The sequence below is a fragment of the Phascolarctos cinereus genome, unplaced genomic scaffold (genome assembly GCF_003287225.1).
Source record: "Phascolarctos cinereus isolate Bilbo 61053 unplaced genomic scaffold, phaCin_HiC Scaffold_726;HRSCAF=1367, whole genome shotgun sequence".
Classification (NCBI taxonomy): Eukaryota; Metazoa; Chordata; class Mammalia; order Diprotodontia; family Phascolarctidae; genus Phascolarctos; species Phascolarctos cinereus.
In genome coordinates, this window is record NW_027556098.1 from 244,684,490 (window position 1) to 244,704,743 (window position 20,254).

The 20,254-nt window shown below is 36.8% G+C and overlaps 1 protein-coding gene across 1 annotated transcript in view; it reads right to left on the reverse strand.

Annotated features, from left to right (window-relative positions):
- The window catches only part of NBEA (neurobeachin), a 776,021-nt gene that overhangs the window by 20,343 nt on the left and 735,424 nt on the right, over positions 1 to 20,254 (reverse strand). The window contains 5 exon segments of the mRNA XM_078147053.1: positions 2,650 to 2,805; positions 6,010 to 6,081; positions 8,783 to 8,975; positions 10,999 to 11,088; positions 11,410 to 11,472. Of these exon segments, the coding sequence (XP_078003179.1) occupies positions 2,650 to 2,805; positions 6,010 to 6,081; positions 8,783 to 8,975; positions 10,999 to 11,088; positions 11,410 to 11,472 (574 nt within the window).

Consider the following 20,254-nt stretch of genomic DNA (forward strand, 5'->3'; position numbering starts at 1 on the left):
AGCATTATTACTGAACAATGAATGACTTTGAATATCAGCTTTTGCTGTAGACTTGATAATGTTTCTTAATGAATTCAACCTAAAATTACAAGGCAAAATAGTGCTTATATGTGAAACTTATACTGCAGTAAAGTCAATTCAATGCCAACTAATGTTGTTTTAATCACAAGTAATAGCAACCTGATTTATACATACACTTTCCATGCTGTCAAAAGTTAAAACAAGAAGCAAGATCTCCATTTCCACACATAGTTGAGACAGATAAATTTTCTGAGCTCAAACTAAAGTTCCAGCAGTGGTTTTCAGACCTCAAGTACAAAAGAATTTTCCATATTTCAAAATCCATTTAACTGTGAAACTGAGGAGCTTCCACCTAACCCTCAGTTGGAAGAATTAATGTACAAAATAATGACATATTAACAGGCAAATGTCAAGAGAAGAGTCTAATAGAATTCTGAAAATGCCTTCCAAGTGGTCAATATGCTCAATGAAAATCATAGACTCATGGATCGATATCAGTATTTGGCAATACTTATCTATGTAAAACATGTTTTTCAAAGATAAAATATGCAAAATCTTATAGATCAGCAACATCTGCGATCAATTTTGAATAAAAAGAATCCTAAATTTGAACCCTAACTAAGCAATATGTTACCCCAAGAATTCCGTTCTTCTCATTAGTAGGTCTGTGTTACAAAAAACTGTATTCAATTATTATATTTTGAATTTTGTCAATAAAAATCTTGTGGAAATTTGTTCTCTCTTATATATAGATGTTACATATTTACAAACACAAAAATGAAGCAATCATTGCCCTAAAGGAGCTTATGTTCTATTGATGGTACACAATATGTACACTGAAAAGCAAATGCAAAATATATATAGAATATACAATAAATTAATTTGATGGAGGAGGGTACTAACAGCTAGGCTCCATGGGAGATGGCCCTTGAGCAGAGTTTTGAAGGAAGTTAGGAATTCTATGATATGGAAGTGAAGGAGAGCCTGAGGTATGGGAAACAGCCTATGAAAGTACATAGACACAGGAGATGGCACGTCATGGATGGTGAACGGCAAATCGGTCAATTTGGCTGAAGACAATGTGAGGGAAGGTAATGAGCAATAACCCTGGAAAGTTACCAACGATCCCTCAGTTGCCAAATCCAATGACCTTTTCTCAATCCTCATTTTCCCTGACCTTTCTGCTGACACTGCTGATCACTTAGGCTACCAGTCTCTCCTGGTTTTCCTCCTAACTATCTGACCGTTCTTTCTCTCTCTCTCTCCTTGGTGGATCCTCCTCCAGATCAGGCCCAATTACTGCAAGTATCCCTAGGGATTCTGTCCTGGGCCCTCTATTCTACTTCACTTGGTGAGCTCATCAATTTCCATGGATTTAATTACTACCACCATGCTGATGATTCTCTGTTTTTTTTTTTCTGGTAGGCAAAGTGACCTGCTGAAGGTCACACAGCTAGTAAATGTCAAGGGTCTGAGGCTGGATTTGAACTCAGGTCCTCCTGACTCCAGGGCCGGTGCTCTACGTACTGCACCACCTAGCTGCCCCCATGCTGATGATTCTCAAATCTACCTTTGCTGCCCCAATCTCTCTCCTGTTGCATCTGCAATTGCCTTTTGGATATCCTGAACTGGATGTGCAGAAGACATCTTAAACTCACCATGTCCAAAAAAGAATGCATTATTTTTCCTCAAAACCCTCCTCTCTTTTGTAACACTGTAGAGGGGGACATCATCCTTCCAGCCTCTCAGGCTCACAGCCTAGAAGTCATCATAGACTCATCACTATTTCTCACTCCCCACAGCCAAGCTGTTGCCAAGGCCTGTTGATTTCACCTTTGCAACATCTCTTCATTATGCCCCCTTCTCTCCTCTGACACTACCACCACCCTGTGGTGCAGGCCCTCATCACCTCACACCTGGACCACTGCAATAGCCCGTGGCAGGTCTGCCTACCTCAGGTCTCTCCTCACTCCAATCCATCCTCCATTCAGCCATTAAAGTGATTTTCCTGAAACACAGGTTACATCATGTCACCCCCCCTATTCAATGAACTCCAATGGCTCCCTATTGCCTCAAGGAGCAAATACAAAATGTTCTGTTTGGCATTCAAAGCTCTTCATAACCTAGGCCTCTCCTACATTTCCAGTCTTCTTGCACCTGGCTCCCTGCCACACGCTCTTCATTCTAGTGACAATGGCCTCGTGGTTATTCCACAAACAAGACATCTAATTTCTCAGCTCAGGTGTTTTTTTTTTTCCTGGCTGTCTCCCATGCTTGGAATGCTCTCCTTCCTCCACTCTGACTACAGACTTCTCTAACTTTCTTTAAAGTTCCAGCTAAAATCCCTTCTTTTACTAGAAGCCTCCACCAATCCCTCTTTATTTCAGTGCCTTGCCTCTGTTAAATTATCTCCTATATATCCTGTATATAGCTTGCTTTGAATATATTTGTTTTCAAGTTGTCTCTCCCATTAGATTGTAAGCTCCTGGAGGACAGGACTGGTTTTTTTTTTTGTGCCACCTTTTGTGTCCCCAGAGCACAGTGTGTGGCCTATAACAGGTGCTCAATAAATGTTTATTCACTGATTGATTGAAAGGTAGGCCAGAGTCAGAGTGTGAAGGAATTTACCTGTTTCTGTCGAATAAACTCTAAAACTCTTATCCCAGAATCCACAGATAAGAATGTAGCGATTATCTGCTGTGACAACAAAACAATGAGCATTGATCTGTATACTCTGATCCACAAGGTCGGTGATCTGTCGTTTGTTCACACCAGAGTTATTTGCTGTAAATAAATGCAAACAAAGTTAATAAGTAAATTACTCTTATAATTCCACTATGAAATTATGGAAGAAAATGCCTATGTTTAAATTTTAATGAACTGTGAATTTGTTGCATATTTTAAAATATGAACATTTAAAAGTACTAATACTCTATCAGAAATGTAAGATTGCTGTGATCTTGAGGTTTCTCTTTAATGAAAATAAACTGTTTTCCTCATGGTGGCAATTATTCTAAAACTACCGCACATATCTTAAAACATACATCAGTAATTTAAGTACTCTTTAAAAATATATGATATTAAGAAAAACATGTTTAAAACACAATAAAAATAAAAAGTTGAATACATCTTGTAGATATGTACAAGGTCAAAAATATCCAGTAAAAAAATAAAATAAAACCATTAAGAGGCAACTGTTCATCAGTAAATACTATGTCTGGTCATATTTACATAATTAAAATATATTTCAATATCCCAGAATGTTATTTTCTGACTGAGTTTGATGTTTATAGGAAATAGAGATTTATTAAAAAAAAAATCTGTTTTCTGGGCACAGTCCCACAGGGAATTTTAGGTCAGCAGCTTTTAAAAACCTTGATTGTCAACCAACAGAAGGTCTTTCCAGAATGGGCTTGAGTGAGAAATGGACAGAATAAAAAGGAATGGGGAGGAAGAATAGAGAGTATCAGTGTACTGCATTAGGATTAAATCTGAATAAAGTCAGGAGCCCAGAAGAAGTGTGACTTCCCTAGTGTCTGTCCCCTGTACTTCTCCACTCTTCAGGATATAAACTGTGCTGAATTCTTAAACAGAAAATGGAACCTTCTTCAAGCACATGTTTAATATCACCATTCTACCTTAGCACCCATTAAATCTAAATGCTTTTTTTCAGACACTTTAACTTTAAAAATAGCTATTAAAATGGTGAATGGTGAAATAATTCAAGATAGGCAACAGTAGAAAATAATTATTCCTTGAATAATTGGTATTTATTGGAAATTTTAATTTTTCTATCACACATTCTAGTGTGACTGTCCAGTTACAATGGCAATGACTTCTAGATCCCAAACTATGCCAGAGTATCCTAAAATATCCTTGGTCTTAACACTAATGCTTTCTTAAAAAGCATTTGAGTATGATTTTGTGAAAAGGTGTCAAGTAACTGCTGAAATGCTTACATACTATCTCATTTTTAGCTTTAAAGACCAGAGTAGATCTAATAATGAGAAAATAATAATAATTTGCATTTAGATACACTTCACAGTTTACATAAAGCATCTCATTTGATTTTCAATACCAACAATCAGTGAAGCAGGCCAGGGAAATAATATTAGTATCACTACTACAGGTTATGGAGAAATGGAGGCTCACTGAGATGAAATGACTTCCCTCAGGTCACACAGTTAGTAAGTGACAAAGATGGGACTGTAATTTAGGCTTCTTGCCTCCCTTGGCCTCTAGGCAACATGAATATTGATGCAGGTAGGTATTTTCTGTGTAGTGTTAAAAAAGAACAACCATACTTTGCGGATCACTTAGGTCTTTGTGTGGGTCAGTTAGGTCTGATTAATTCCATGACCATATACTGACCCCAGCACTGACTTGTAAATACATGACATTTGGGTCCAGTGAGAGACTGTTCACAAAAATCCATCATAACTACTAGAAAAACAATTCAAAGTGCATGCCTTATTAATGGCGGGCCAGTAGTGCCATTTTCTTAGATAATGGCCTAAACTGATGCTTGCGAAGTGTACAACAAAAGCACCAGAGTGTATATAATTCACATAATTTTCAGGTTGTTGATTTTTTTTTCAAATTGCCTTTACAATGCTTTATACGATGAGATCAATTGAAAGCTTGTTTTTATCACTATTAAAGTCTTCTATTCAATTTATAGGAGAGGAAATGTGGAGTAGAGGATAGTAGTCAAGATGACTTAGGCTCATATCCTTCCTGGGGCTGACACATACATGACTGTTGTGATCCTAGGCAGAGCTTCAGGCATCTAAGACAAAAAGCTGTAGAGCTTCTGCTGATTTAGAGTGAACTTCTTCATTGGAGACAGAGCTCTTTATATGGATGAAATGCCAAAAAGAAATGACCTCCACCCACAACTTTCTTTCCCACAAGCAACTACTCTTCCCCTCAACTCAATTAAATTTATATTGTGAATAACCGAACATACTGAAGTTAGGGACATGGAAACCTTTGTTATTAAAATCTTTGTTTTAGCCCCACTGAGCATTTTCAAGGCAAGCTATCATCCTGTATCCCTCCTGTTCAGTCAAACTTCTAAAATGTCCTTTAAATTCCCTACCTCCAATTCCTCACCTCTCAGTCACTTCTCAACTCCCTGAAATGAGGCTTTATACCCTACCTCTTTAATGAAATTGCTCTCTTTAAAATTACAAATGATTACAATGGCTATATTCCAAAGTCTTATCTGGGCCTTATCTCTCTTGATCTCTCACCAACTTTTTATTTTACTGACCACGCACTACCCAACACTTTCTTCTCTCCTGCCTTTCATGTCTTTTCCTACTTTTTCGAGTCTTTTCCTACTTCTTTGAAAACTCCTTAGTCCCCCTTACTGGATCATCATCCATCTCCTTCTTCCTTAGTATGGATGTTTGCCGAGGGGCCTTCTCCTCTTCTCCACATTCTTTTCTAGAGATTTCTAAAGCTCTTAAAGGTTCAAGTATGATCGCTATCCTGATAACCTCCAAATCTCTATCTAACCTTAATTTCTCTCTTGAACTCAAATTATATACTACCAGCTCATGCGGGATCACCTCTCCTGGATGTCTCATAGACTTCTCCATTTCAAAATGTTTAGAAAGCTCATTATCTAAAAATCTCTCCACTAAACCTTTCCTTCTTCCTAACCTCTCTATTTCTATTTAGGGCACAGTCTAATTTGGGGCACCTTCTAGTCACCCAGGTTCTTTCTAGATTTTAGAGTGAAGAATCATAGAGCACAGATTGAGAGCTAGAAGGAACTTCAGAAATAATTTCATCCCACCGCTCCATTCTATAGATGAGAAGAATGAGGCCCAGATGGATTTAATGCCTTATCCATTTGTACAGATATATAGGAGGAGTTGTAATTTTAATCTTTGTACAATCTGATCATGTAAAAATATGGAGATTTAATGTCCTTAGAAATGTTTTTAAACCTTTACCATATGTTCATCTTTTACATACCAATTAAAGGATCCATTTCAATGGGAAGATGATGGGCTTGATCCAAGGAGTATCCTGGGGCTCCCCTGAGGCCTAAAGATAAAAGAATGAATAAAATTATAAAATGATTTTTACCCATTAATAGTCTTTTAAGATTATGTACTACATGTACATAATATACACATACATATATTTATACACACACACACATATATATCCTCTTTGGACAAAATTATTTTACTACCTTTAAGGATAAGAGTAATAACATTTATGTAATGTTTTCCAGAGTGTTTTATGTATGTTATATCATCTGAGTAGTACACTATACTGTTTTTACAGATAACCTTTGAGGGTTATCTGTTTAAAAAAAAAAGGTTATCTGTAAAAAAAGACAGTTTTAAAGAACATTTTCTAACACAAATGCTGAGAAAATAGTTATAATTTTCATACTCATGTAGTGAAAATACATGGTTCCATGCTTTAAAAAGTGTGACTGCACATGTTAAATGACATGGAAAACTAAGATATTTATAATTTTGGCTCAACTATTTGTATAATTTAGCTGAAAGTGTTTTGGGTTTCAACCAGCCAGGGATTTGCCTTAAATTCTCTCTTTCATTTTGGAAGTACAGATAGCCTCAATCCCCTCATGCTCCACATACTAAAAAATTCCATTCTTTTGGTAGGGAGTTGCTCAAATTCCAAAAACTTGACGGTGAAAATTCAGAAGCATATTGATTTGAATGTAAGAATAGTAAATGGACTTGTGATTTCATTGGTACTGGCAAATCTTGAATGAGGAAATTCCCTATACAAATGCAGATTGGTATCTTTTCTGCAACTTACAGTCTTAGAGAGATGGTCAGAGCACTGAGAGATGGAGTAATTTGGCTAGCCACATAGCCAGTATGTGTCAGAGGGGTAACTGAACCAAGGTCCTCCTAGTTCTATTCTGAATTCTCCTGGAAGGTGGCAATGGAGTGAACAGGGATGGTGATTTAAACTCTTCTCCCATTTATTGAGTAAGACAGACTTTATCCATAAGAATCTGGAAGGAGTACATACACTGAACCTGAATTTAATGCCATATAGCAACCTGCCTTTTAAGAATGAAACCAAGGGCAGCTAAGTGGTGCAGTATCGGTACTGGCCCTGGAGTCAGGAGGACCTGAGTTCAAATGTGACCTCAGACACATAACACTCACTAGCTGTGTGACTCTAGGCAAGTCACTTATCCCCAATTGCCTCACCAAAATAAATAAATAAATAAATAAAATAAAATAAAATAAAAAAGAATGAAACCAGACCTCCACAACCAGGGGCTGACAGTGCTTCCTGGACTACCCAAGAATTCCTACCCTCCCATGTTTAGGCATTTTAAGAGCATCTTTCATACTTTTGCCATTTCTCTCATGCTTCCAGTACTTATTAATAGTTTAAAGTTTTTATCATTTCCTTTGTGGTTGCCAGTAGTCTCTTCATTTTGCAGACTGACAAACTAATGAACAGAAGATTAAAAATTACTAATTCCAAAGCACAAACTGAGTCAATGACATATCGAGAGAGAATTTAATAACCAGTAGACCAAAACAATATGAAGAATTGGATATGACTGAAATGACTGAGCAACAATAACAACTGCAACAGCTGACAAATAGGACCCCAAGGTTTGCAAAGTTCCTTACATAAATTCTCTCTAAGCTGCGTAACTTTCCACTTTAATTTCTGTCTCTGTTCTTAAATGGGATAGATGGCTATTTATCTCCTTGTTATCTGAATGCTTTCTCCCCCATTAAATGTGAGCTCCTTGAGTGCAGGGACTGCGTTTTTGCCTTTCTTTGTATCTCTGGTGCTTTGCATAGTGCCTAGCAAATAATAAGCACTTAATAAATTCTTGCTGGCTGACTGTTCACTGACTCAATTCCAGGTGAAACCAGGTGAAAACATTCTTCTTGGTCTCATGGGAAAGGGGTGTGGATCCTGAAATAGATCAGGACTTGGCTTAGTGAAAATCATAACGTGAAAGGGCTAATTTTTAGTTTCTTTATAGTTTCCTATGCACTAATGTGAGGGACACATAGTTAAAAACGGCCAAATGTTTTTGTGATATTCTTGCTATGTTATTTCAAAATGGATGAAAGGAGCTTTGACTCATTAAATATGATGACAGTAATCAACCAAAGAAATATTTTAAGGAATTCCATGAGACAAGCTGAAAAAGATGGTTGTCTAGTTCTAAATTACAAGCTATGTACATTAGAAAAATTCAGATAAATCAATTTAATGTGGCCTAATTCATTCCTGGCTGGAACTGGTAGGGATTGTTTTAATAAACATTAGTGAATTTAGCTAATCAAATTGTTTGACCATATCCAGTTCTGTCTTGGCTATATAAAGACCCAATGTATCATTCTTCATGTAGTGGCTGTAATAAAAAAAAAAAAGTAATTTCACAAAGAAAATTGCAAAGTCACCAAACAACTTAGCCTACATCTACAAATACTAAAGTGAAGAGGAAAATTGAGACAATCATCCAGAGGATTCAGATATAAAAACATATTTAAGAAACTCAATGTTTCTTAAACTAAGGTCAAAATGTTGGTGGGGATCTGAATTATTTTTAAAATGGCTTCAGTTGTCTACTTCATTATATCTGTGCTGATGTGTACCTAACACTTTTGAGAGATTTCAGATAATCTGGTCTTTTAGACAATTCACTTGCAGAACATTTTTATCTTAACAATTATTGCTACTCAAGAAATATTTACTCAATCTTTTATTTTTGAGCACATACCTACTGTGTTGTGCCATCTATTCACTGCAAAAAGTCTGCTGCAAGTCACAGTTACCACTGCAGGAATGGTAAGGTGTGGAAGAGTGTTGGCTGCCACATGTGTGACTGGAGAATTTGACGGGAATTTCAGCACCATTATAACATCCTGTTGCATCTGATCTTTAAACATGAGTGGACTCTGTGGAAGGAAACACTGTTGAATAGAAAGGAGAGGAAAGCAGAAGGAAAACAGAAGGGATAACACAGTTAGTGAGGAGGTCCAGGAAAAATGAGGTTAAATAGAGTATGGGTACAAACAGGCAAAATGGAACAATTGGAAGTAGCAACACATGACAGAAAGAGGAGAGCTTTGACATAAGGACAAAGCCTGCGGATCCATACTCAGAAGGAATCATAAGTGTCTATAGAGTCCATATCTTGGGTTACAAAATAAAATAATCAGTACAAATTCAAATGTAGCTGTCGAACAAATGAAAAACCAGGCTATAGCTTTCTCCTTTTTGATGTCTAATCAATTAGTAAATTCAGGTGATTTGGCTAAAAATCAGTGGTCCTGATGAAAAAAAAATGAATTAACAAATTGTTAGTATAGCATAGGCTCCATCCCCCTACAAAACAAACAAATAAACATTCATTACCTAACTTTTTAAAACTTTACAATGGTTGTTTTGGTGTCACACGAACAGTTTCTACACTGATATTTATAGTTATGAGCTATAAGCAAACTATGTTAAGATAAACATCTAATATTTTGAAACATGCCAATCAACCAATCAACAAATAATTGTGAGTGACTATTATGTATAAAGGATATGGAAAATATAACATTCAAAATAACTATTATTTGGTGCCCACAAAACTTTCTTGGTACAGTGCTTTGTAATCACTTAGTTAGCTAATAATTCCCCATTACATGAACTCAGAAAGTTTAAATGTTCTAGCCTAGCTAAACAATTCCACACCAGTTTGGGTTCTAATAATGTCCCGTAGGAAATCAATGACTGTGACTGGGCATTTTTCCAGGATAAGCATTTTTTAAATCTGAGAAGAGTAACCTGGGAATAAAACTCCTTTGCCAAACTTTTTCAAAAAATGAAGGGTTGGCTATGATTCCCTGAACAATTCACTGAAAATACTTTACCCTGTATTCTGAGGTCCTTCAGTAATTTCTACACAATATTCAAATACTTTATGAGAAGGAATTAATTGGTATGTATCTGGAAGGAGCTTGTTAAGGGTGAAACCTGATTCATCTGACAGAAAATTTCAGCAAAACGTTTAACTAAAAGTCAATGAAGTCTGTCTTAGCAAAGGAAAATTCATACAATGGTTTATCATACAACCATAATAATTTTGCCCACCCAATGTGATGCCCTTTGCCTTTTCATTGTAAAGTATGATGAAAATTGAAACAGAAGGGAAAAAAAACCCCCAAGATACTTGATTCTGTTATTAAGAGTATGATTAAATATACATCATTGGTGCATGTATGGCCTTAATCACCAAAAAAAAATAATTGAATAGAGGATAGCCTATATATTATGGTATGTTATGGACCATAATCTTAAGTTCCTTCTTTTGAATAAGGCTCTTCTTGCTTTGATGACTACAAATGACTATAGATATTTTGATACTGTGTAAACACAGTTTTATTAGTTCACTGCTAACATAAAAGGCATTGAAAATAAGGCCTTCACTACATGAAATGTATATATCTAATGGACCTTTTTCTCATAACTATTTATGAAAAAGATCAATGTTTTGCTTTTGGGAATAAATTTTATTGCTTAAGACTAAAATCAGAGGAATGCCTCTACTGTTTTCTGTGAATAATGGAAAGAAGTTCATATAAATTGACCATTAATTCTTCACTTTCATCAGTACACATGATCACAAATCACTTTTTTAATGTTTATTCCTTTTATTGAAATGTAGTGAGTATGAGTGTGGGGATATATAACAAGAGCATAAGACAAAAAATGGAAGATAAGTTGAAGGGGAAATGCTTCTGTGAATGCAAAAAAGGGTAATCCAATAAAGTATATATAAATCCAACTTCTCTCTCTCAGAAGAATCAAGATGTAACTAGAAATACAGGTAAATGAATGAAGTAAAAAACATTTTAAAAGTGTTGCTTAAACAGGTATTTCATATGACCTATAAAAGGTACTCAGGTAAAAAGGAAATAAAAAGTTTCCTACAGGCTGATGTCTCACCAGGTGCATGGCAGAGCTCCGCGGTGGATGTGGCTCGATAAGCAACTGAGATGGCGTCTGTCCAAAGTTCTGTATCTGTGCCTCCATGGCCTGCAGGGAAAGAAGAGTGATTGTCATAATCAATATGCGTCAAAGAGGTAGGTCAACACACTATCTGACAATGCAAGCATATCCCAAGTCAGCCATGAAAAAAGTGTAGAAGATTCACGTGGTGCCTTCTCCCAGGGCGCAGACTTATCCAAGTGTTAGTATTTTGTCGACAAGCTTTGCTTCTCTTTTCAAGCATGCTGCAGTTACCCAGCTAACCATTCTTATTTCCAGTAGCTAAGGGTACAAGTGAGAATGTTAACCTGTGATGACATGCAGCTTAGGACTGGGGAGATTTCTTAACACCAACTGCAACACATATACCTGGATAAAATCCTTTGTAAGAAGAAAAGTATGAGGATCTCTAACAAAATAAGCCTCTGGAATCTTAATAGGAAGAAACAGAAAAGTAAAGCTAATAAGTAACATAAAATAAAATCCAAAAGAATCACATTTCTCATCAACCATATCTGAGAATATCAAAGCAGAATATCAATGATCTGACTTGGAAAACCCTTATTTTTTTTAAAAGATATCATAATATTTTAGCTTATTGTAATATGTCTATTAGAATTTTGATTGCTATTTTCAAACATGCTATTTCACATGTGTCATTACAATTTTTAATCAAATCTCAGACTGAACTTCCCAAAGGGGGATAAGGGAAATATGTAAAACACGCTGAGTGATGGACGGGCTCTTTCTTAAAAGTCTACATAAAGAGAAACAGCAAAAATATTTTATTACTTTCAGTGAAAAAATATTTTTAGACTTTTAACTTCAAATAAACATGTAGATTCTAGGCTTCACAATATATTCCATCATTCTTCTGTGGGTGAGACAATTTTCTAAAGGATTATTAAATGATATTTCTTCTATACTTTAAAATTTGAAGAGCTAAATACTTCAGTGTATTAGCTAGACTCATTGAGAAATATTTTTTCTTGAAATATAAGTATGTAATTTAAGTCAACAAGCAGAAACTTAGTATTTATTATGATCATTATTGTGTTACCACATGTATTTTCTCCTGAAAATTGTGTGCAATTTGGTTGCTCATAAAAGTGAAATACGAAAACCACTGGTTAGGGCTTTAAAAAGTCAGGTAAGTTGGTAGAGGTCTCTTATAATATAGTGTTGCTACTAACTAATTGTATCAGCTTCTGCAATTCTCATTTATAAAGTGCTAAAATTTAACAATTTGTCTGCCTAGACTACATTTCAAGAAAATGTTTATCAATAAAAATGTGAATTGTTAAATTTATTAGCAATATTAAACATGAACGCATCATTAGCCACCATATTTTAATGGGTGCATAAATGGAACTTTGGTTCTTCTCCTTGTGTAGGCACTGAAGTGAATTATTATATCTCTAAATGCTGTCCAATTTTAATGTACACATTTGTTTGCATGGTGTCCACTCATAAGCAAAGTCTAACTCAACTAAATTCTACTTATATAAATATCATTTGACTTTGCATCCTAGTGTAAAATTTATGATAATGAAAGGGATTGGGAGAGGAGAGTATATCTGTTTATTTGCATTACAAACATTTAAAGATATTTAGAAAAAGGAAACAGTAATTTTATAGTTAGGAATGTCCTATAAAGCAAATGCTCATTACCTAGTTTAATGTATTGGTAGTAGCAAAATGCTCTCTAATAATAAATACTGATTGAAGTCCATGTTTATATTCATTAAGAATATGCAGCACCAGGCATATTTTACATTTTTCTAACTCGACTGGGCTTTAATTTTGTTCATGAAAAGCAAGAATTAAAATTATACTAGTAATTGCTATGGAAGTATGAACTTGAGGACAAGAACTGTGTCTTATTTTTTCTCCATCTAAATCTTAATGATTCCTCCTGTGCTCATGGCCCTAGGGGCTTTTGCCATGACTGCATGATGCCACGGTTCCATTTATGCAGTGACCAAGGTCAGTGTGGGGAGCACCTGGCTTCTAATAAGGTCAGACTCATTTGATCATATTCTTTGGCTCATTATAACTTTCACCCTTGTGCCCCTGGGATGATTATTCATAGGTGAGGGTCAGCTCACGTCTAGGATAGAAAGATATTCAATGTACAGTATGAACGAGGAACACTTTATTTCCTCTACACAAAAGAAACGTTAATACCCACAAGACCCCAAAGTGTGTACTGACAGAATGACTTAAAACAGGATATAGTAACATTAACATAACTACTGTTTGGATCTCCTCTGACAATATATGATTTCATCACCGTTATCAAATAACGTTTGGCAAAAACCCTCAGGTAGTCCTTCATTATATATACTTTTAAACATCCTAATTATGTTGAAGGCACATGGTAAAATGAATATTTGAATGCATTAGGCATATAATATTTTAAATCTTTCAATGATATTTTTATCTGAAGCATCATCCTTACTATCACTAATAATAATAACAGCTAGCATTTATATAGTGCCTAAGTGCCAGGGACTGTGTTATCTCTTTATAAATGCTACCTCATTTGATCCTCACAAGAACCCTGGGAGATAGGTCCTATTATTATCCCGATTTTATAATTGAGGAAACTAAGGCAAACAGAGGTCAAGTGATTTGCCCAAGATAGTATAGCTCATAAGTGTCTGAGAGGCTGGATTTGAACTCTCCTTGAAGGCCTGAACTGGTTTGTTCTTGTCTTGGCATTCTCAGTATTTGTGTAAAACCTGACATGGAATAGGTGCTTAATAAATATCTGTTAAATGAATAAGTTGCTCACTGTATTAAATTAAGACAAACACAAAATTAGTTCTATAGCCAAAAATGAAAAAAGGAAAAAAAACACATTTTAAATTGTTTGAAAATGTATTCATAATTGCTGGTTAAAATTTTGAACATCTTTGTTATATTAATCCAAAACATTCTAGTTATTAAAGTGCAATTGTTAGATGAGGGATACATATGTAGAATAGTGTTAATTTGATGTTTTCTCAAGTAACAATTTTACTACTCTAGAAAAATTCATATATTTAGCATTTTAAGATGGATGGAACTGACCTCATTCATTCATTAAACAATTCAATAAATACTTATGTAAAAAGATAAAGAGCCCAATTTTCTAACATAGACTCTAGCAAATATCTGAAAAGGCAGCAGAAAGATCAGTGATCAAGAAGACTAGAGAGTCCCAGCATATAAGAGCTGCATTAGGGACAGATGCAGCATCCACAGATAACTCTGTAAGGAAAAAGGACAGAGCAATGCATGCCTGGGAGCACTCATAGCCTTAGCAAGAAAAAAATGTAAGAACTACATCAGGAGAGAGAAGCAAGGGAAAAAAGACAGACAAATACCCAGCACCTTTAGTGGATCAGAAAGCAGGGATTACAGGAAGAGGGCAGGTTCTAATCTCAGCCGCCCTGTCCCGAAATCTAGAGGCAGCATTCAAACTACTGAGGGGACAAAACTATCCAAGAGCATGGAAAGGGGCGCCTTAGCACAAAGTCCTAATCTACAAACTGAATCTGAAGAAGCAGGTAAATAAAATGAAACAAAACAAAACAAGAGAAAACAGAAACAAAAACAATGAAGAAATACTATGGATTAAGAGAAGCCCAAGAGGTGAACCCCTCCAAAAGAAAGTCACTTAACAACAAATACAAGCCCCAGAGAAAAGGATGATTTTGCCAAGTATGACTGGAAAAAAATGAAATATGACATAAAAATGAAATTAGAGCTCTTGAGGAAAAAACTGGAAGAATGAGCATCTTCTATAATAAGGGACTGGTCACTCAGCCCAACCCTGATGGTTCTGGCTGTGGAAGAGGCCAGGCAGCCTGCTTCAGGAAAAGGATGATTATGTGGAATGGAAGGGCCTTGGAGAGACTCTGGAGCCAGTGCAGACATTTTGTAACTAGTAACCAAATGGTGAACAGTTGCCTCTTTGATTCACCGCAGTTGCATAACTAGACCTATGGGGCTACCTTCAAGTGGCTTTTGTTGGCCTTCGTTTCTCTCTCATGTTTGGACCTCTGCTCTTGTTTGACTCTTTGGTTGGCAGTATCTGGTGAGAAATAATTCTGTAAAGGGAGAGGCCCTCCCCCTCCAAGGCTGACATGTGGCCCAGTGAATGCAGGCCTCAGTTCTTTGTTTTGGTATTTGTTCTTTTTCGTTTAATATGAAGGAATTTGGAGGTTATAATCTTATGAGTTTCAAAAGGTCAGGAGAGTAAGCCAAGGAAGGTCCAGAAGCCTGGTAGTCAAGCCCATGCTCGGTCTTGCTGCCTGTCCAGCACTGATGCCCTGAGAAATGAAGAGTAACCTTCGGGATCCAGCCCAGTAGAGTGGAGTCTAGTACCTGTCTGTCAGTAATGCTACATTCAGATGTGAACTTTGTGGGATCAATGCATCTCCCTAGAGACCAAGGTAGTATAGGGGAGGGTGTGACCCAAAGTATTTAATGGGAAATGTGTACTTCTGTCCTTGCTCTATGCTGTAAATATCACTTTGTAAAAGCTAATTGATGTTAATTGGCTAAACAGAACTGGGGTGCTAGTCAGTCGCTGACATCCAACAGTGAGTGAACACACCAGGAACAGGGGCTTGAATTGTAGAGAGAAAAAATATTCCAACACTTCAGGAGGATTTCTGGGTGGGTGGGTGGGTGGGTTGGGAGGATTGGGGGAGATGGAGCAGCATGACTCTGGGCCAGTGGGCCCAGAATGATACTGGCTAAACTTAGAAGGCAGAAAATAGAAATCAATGACTCTATGAGACAAGAAATACTAGAATATTGCCAAAATACTGAAAAAATTGTAACGTATTTGCTATTGAAAGCAACTAAATGAAAAAACAAGTGGAAGAAATTTGCTGTGAAGGTGATACTGGCTTCACAAAAGGCTAGTTCACAGGATCAAAAGCACTGACAGGTCCTACCAGCCTGGAAAGACTTCAAGGTTGTGCTTGAAAGACCACATATCTATTATACAATGACTAGCTTAGGTAAGCTGAGAAAGCTCACCAGATTGCCCAAAGAGTAACGAACTATTTTTTTTTTATCATAACTTACGAAGACCTCTTAGAAAGTCATAGAAGAGACGCAATGTATCACAGGACAAAGGGCCCACGCTGATAACAATCATAGGCCTGCTGAGCTTTGAAGTGAATGTAAGCACGGCTTCATCTATACAAACTCTGTTCTTTCTGTTCTCAGGTATGCGTTCTTCCACATTAACCTTTCCCCTTTCCAGTCTATTATCTTAAATGCTTATAGGATATATAGATGTCCCACGGACAAATGACAAAATTAACATGCTGAAAATAACATAACTTATCTCCCAAAGGGACACCAAGTGGTGCAGTGGATGGAGGGCTCAGTCTGGAAGCAGGAATCTTTGTGAGTTCAAATCAGGCCTCAGACACTTAGTAGCTGAGTGATTCTGGACAAGTCACTTAACTTTATTTGCCTCAGTTTTTCATCTGTAAAATGAGCTGGAAAAGTAAATGATAAACCACTACAGTTTATCTGCCAAGAAAATCTCAAATGGGGTCACAAAGAGTTGGACTCAACTGAACAACTATTTTCATTGTCTCCTCCTTTAGACTTTAAGCTCCCTAAGGACAGGGACAGTCTTTTGCCTCTTTTTGTATCCCCAGTGCTTAGCATAATGCCTGGCACAGAGAAGGTGCTTCATAGATGCTAACTGACTGACAAAGCTGCTAAAGTGATTTTCCTAAAATATAAAGTTGATCAAATTACTACCCAACAATAAACCTGACTTGTACCTTATTAGCTGGATAACAGAAGATTCAGAAGGGCCATAATAGTTAACTTGAAGTTTCTGAAAAGGGTTGAAAGAATGATGAGACTTATTCTGCTTAACCCCAAAGAGCAGAATTAGGAGCCAAGGATGGAAATTGCAAAAGAGGAAGATTCAGTATTGACATGTGGCAAACTTTCTGACAAGAGAGCTGTTTAAACATGGAATGGACTATTATTCTTAACAGTGGTTTTTAAGTGCAGCTGCATGACCACTGTCTTCAGTATCGTAGAGGGGACTCTTATTCAGGCACAGGTTGGACTAAATGGGGTTTAGGGTCCCTTCTAAATAAGAGATTTTATGAATGCAAAAAAATCCAAAAAGACCAAAAGAAGGCCTCTCACTTGCTGTGTAGTTCCTCTAAAGTAAGAGTTCTTAACCGAGGATCTAACAATTTGTCTACACACACACACACACACACACACACACACACACACACACACCCCTATTTCAATATTCTTGGTTTCCACTGTAATTCCATGTATTTTATTTTATGCATTTAAAAACATTATTCTGAGAAGGAATTCATCGGCTTTACTAGACTGCTAGAGCAAGCCAGGACATAAAAAATGTTAAGAACTCCTGTTCCAAAGGGATGGATGTGGACAAGAAATTAATGTATGATGCATAAAGGAATAGCAATCTGCATACTTCCTGAAAGCGTCTAAAGAAATACAGCAAACTTTCACTAAAGCATTAGAGAACAAAATCTATTCTGAAAAGTTAGACAAAATCCCTTTCTGGATATCTTTTTACATAATTTTGGGTGATGTTTTTTTTTTTTGAGACTCAGTCTCCCCATCTTGTAGGAACACATGGGGCCAATCCCGTTAATGATCAGTACAGAAGGTCTGACCTGCTTCATTCCAGCCTGGGTTAGTTCACCCCTCCTAAGGCATCTGAGTAGTACCCTGTTGGATTGAGAGGTACATAAAAAGAATAGGAATTCTTAATATTTTCAATTTTACCCAACAAATACAAATGATAGCCCCTAAACATGGGGCTTATTAGGACAAATGTGACTGGCAACTCTCTTTGAAAGATATAAAACTTGAAAATGTTATTTTTAGGTACTGATGATACCAGATTTTGATTTTAAAATTTTTACCTATAGTTGGTAAACAATAATTCATTACTTTTGATATGGTGAGGTACAAATCTTTTTTTCTACTGTGTATTATTTATATGTGTGTATTCGCATGCATGTACCATGAAATGGCAGGAGATGACAAGCAGGATGTCAGCTAGTGTGAACCCACAGAGCTCTAATATGCTGTTTGTTAGAATTTTTACTCAAGGTGTTCCAAAAATGTAAATATAAAAGAGCATATTTTAAAATATAAATTAAAATGAGATCACTTTCAGTTTCTTAAGTGTTTTTAATGTGTTTGGGTCTTATTTCTTTTTCTAGCTATAACATGTCTTAAAGGGAATTGGTCTCTGAAAGCTTAGGATGTAACCACAGAAAACAAGGGGCCCATAATGAGGGGTAAATTAACATTTAAAAATGTGGCTATGCCCTGTGCTACCTTTATGAAGCCTAATCAAATCCTTTGAATCACAAAGGGAGCAATGCCAGTGGCCAAGTAATGAACGACCACATTCCTAGACAGTGTTAAAATGACAGTGGTAGTAGAACAGCTGTCATTTTAACACTATCTAGGAATGTGGTCGTTCATTACTTGGCCAGGCAGTTTGAATGAGTTCAGTGGATGAACCTAGTTCTCAATAAGATGTGTAGACTATGCATAGAACTGGAAATAGGGAGGACCCCAAAAAGCTGTGTGGAACTGGAAGAGTGGGAGTACAGGCGCAAGCAGCCACCATGAAGAGTCATTACCAGGTCTTTGGGAATGAGGCTGTGTGAGCAGAAGGACATGAGGAACTTTGTATCATTAGGAGTACTGGGAAAGATTCTTGGTTATTGAACCCTCTCTCCACTACATACTCCAAGGTGGTAATTCTTGGTTATTTGTTATTTCCTTTCTTTTCTTGGTATCCTTCATGGAGGTCTAAAGTCTTTTCACCTGGGCACCAGGAAAAATACATTTCTTAAAAGTATATTTATTTTTCTTAGTTTTTAAACATTTACTTTGTCCTCATGCATAGTTAACAACAGGCATTTGCTTGCCTGAGTGTACTTATTGAGACTGCAGTGAGGAAGAGATGATTGAGATTAAGGCATTCCAGGAGAAGATAGGGAGAGATTTAGACTTGAGGTGTTATGTCAAAGTGCTGCATCTGTCTGGCACTTGAAGCTTTAAAAAAAAAAAAGGATTACTGATTGTTTTGTTACAACTTCCCAGAGCCGAGAAAGAAAATTTCTACTGGGAAACCCCCCCAGGAAATGAATCATTAGCAAAGAAGGGACGGATGAATAGAATAGGCTGCTCGATACACAACCCCAGCAATGGCACATATAGATCCCTAAATCAAAGGAAAATTTCAGAGACAAGAACTTTGCCTCTTGGAGAAGTTTTAAAACAAACAATGTTTTCATCTTCAAAATGAGGAAGAAGAACTAGATGATCTCTAAGGTCTCTTAAAGACTCAAATCTGATGAGCCTATGAATATTAAAAAAAACAACCCACAACATTTCTATGAGTGATCTCCTTCCCCAGGCAGCACAGTAAGAGCTCTGGACTTGGGAGTCAGGCAACCCGAGTGCCAACCATTACAGTCACTTAAGAGGTCCATCAGGGCAGCTACGTGGTATAGTGGATAGAGCAGCAGGCCTGGAATCAGGAAGACCTTATTTTAAATTTGGCCTCAGACACTCATTAGTTGTGTGACCCTGGGAAAGTCACTTAACCCTGTTTGCCTCAGTTTCTTCATCTGTAAAATGAGCTGGAGAAGGAAATGGCAAAACACTCCAGTATCCTTACTAAGAAAACCCAAAAAAGAGTCACCAAGAGTTGGACACCACTGAAAACAACTAAACAACAACCAAGAGCTCCAACCATGGGTCATAAAGGCCCTTCACGTCTCTGGCCTTGATTTCCTCATCTGTATAACAACAACAACAGCAGTAGTATCTGCCCCACTGGGTTTTTGTGAGACTCCAATAATTCATGCAAAGCTCTTTATAAATGCAGTTCTCCCCTCCTCTTGTATCTTCCTTTCTCTTCTTTTATCATTCACTAATGCCTCCAATTCCCTCGGCCTACACATACCTTCCTCCTGAACAAAACACAGAGTTACAAAACAATATGACAGTCTTACTCTTTTCCTATTTCCTGACCTAATTACCTATCAGGGCTTTTCTGTACTCCCCCTAATTTACCTCTTCTACTTTAGTCAGGCCATTTTTCACTCCTGTCCACCACATGTCCCAGCTCGTGCTGCCTGTGTCTGCCCGTGCTGTTCCCTCTGCTTGT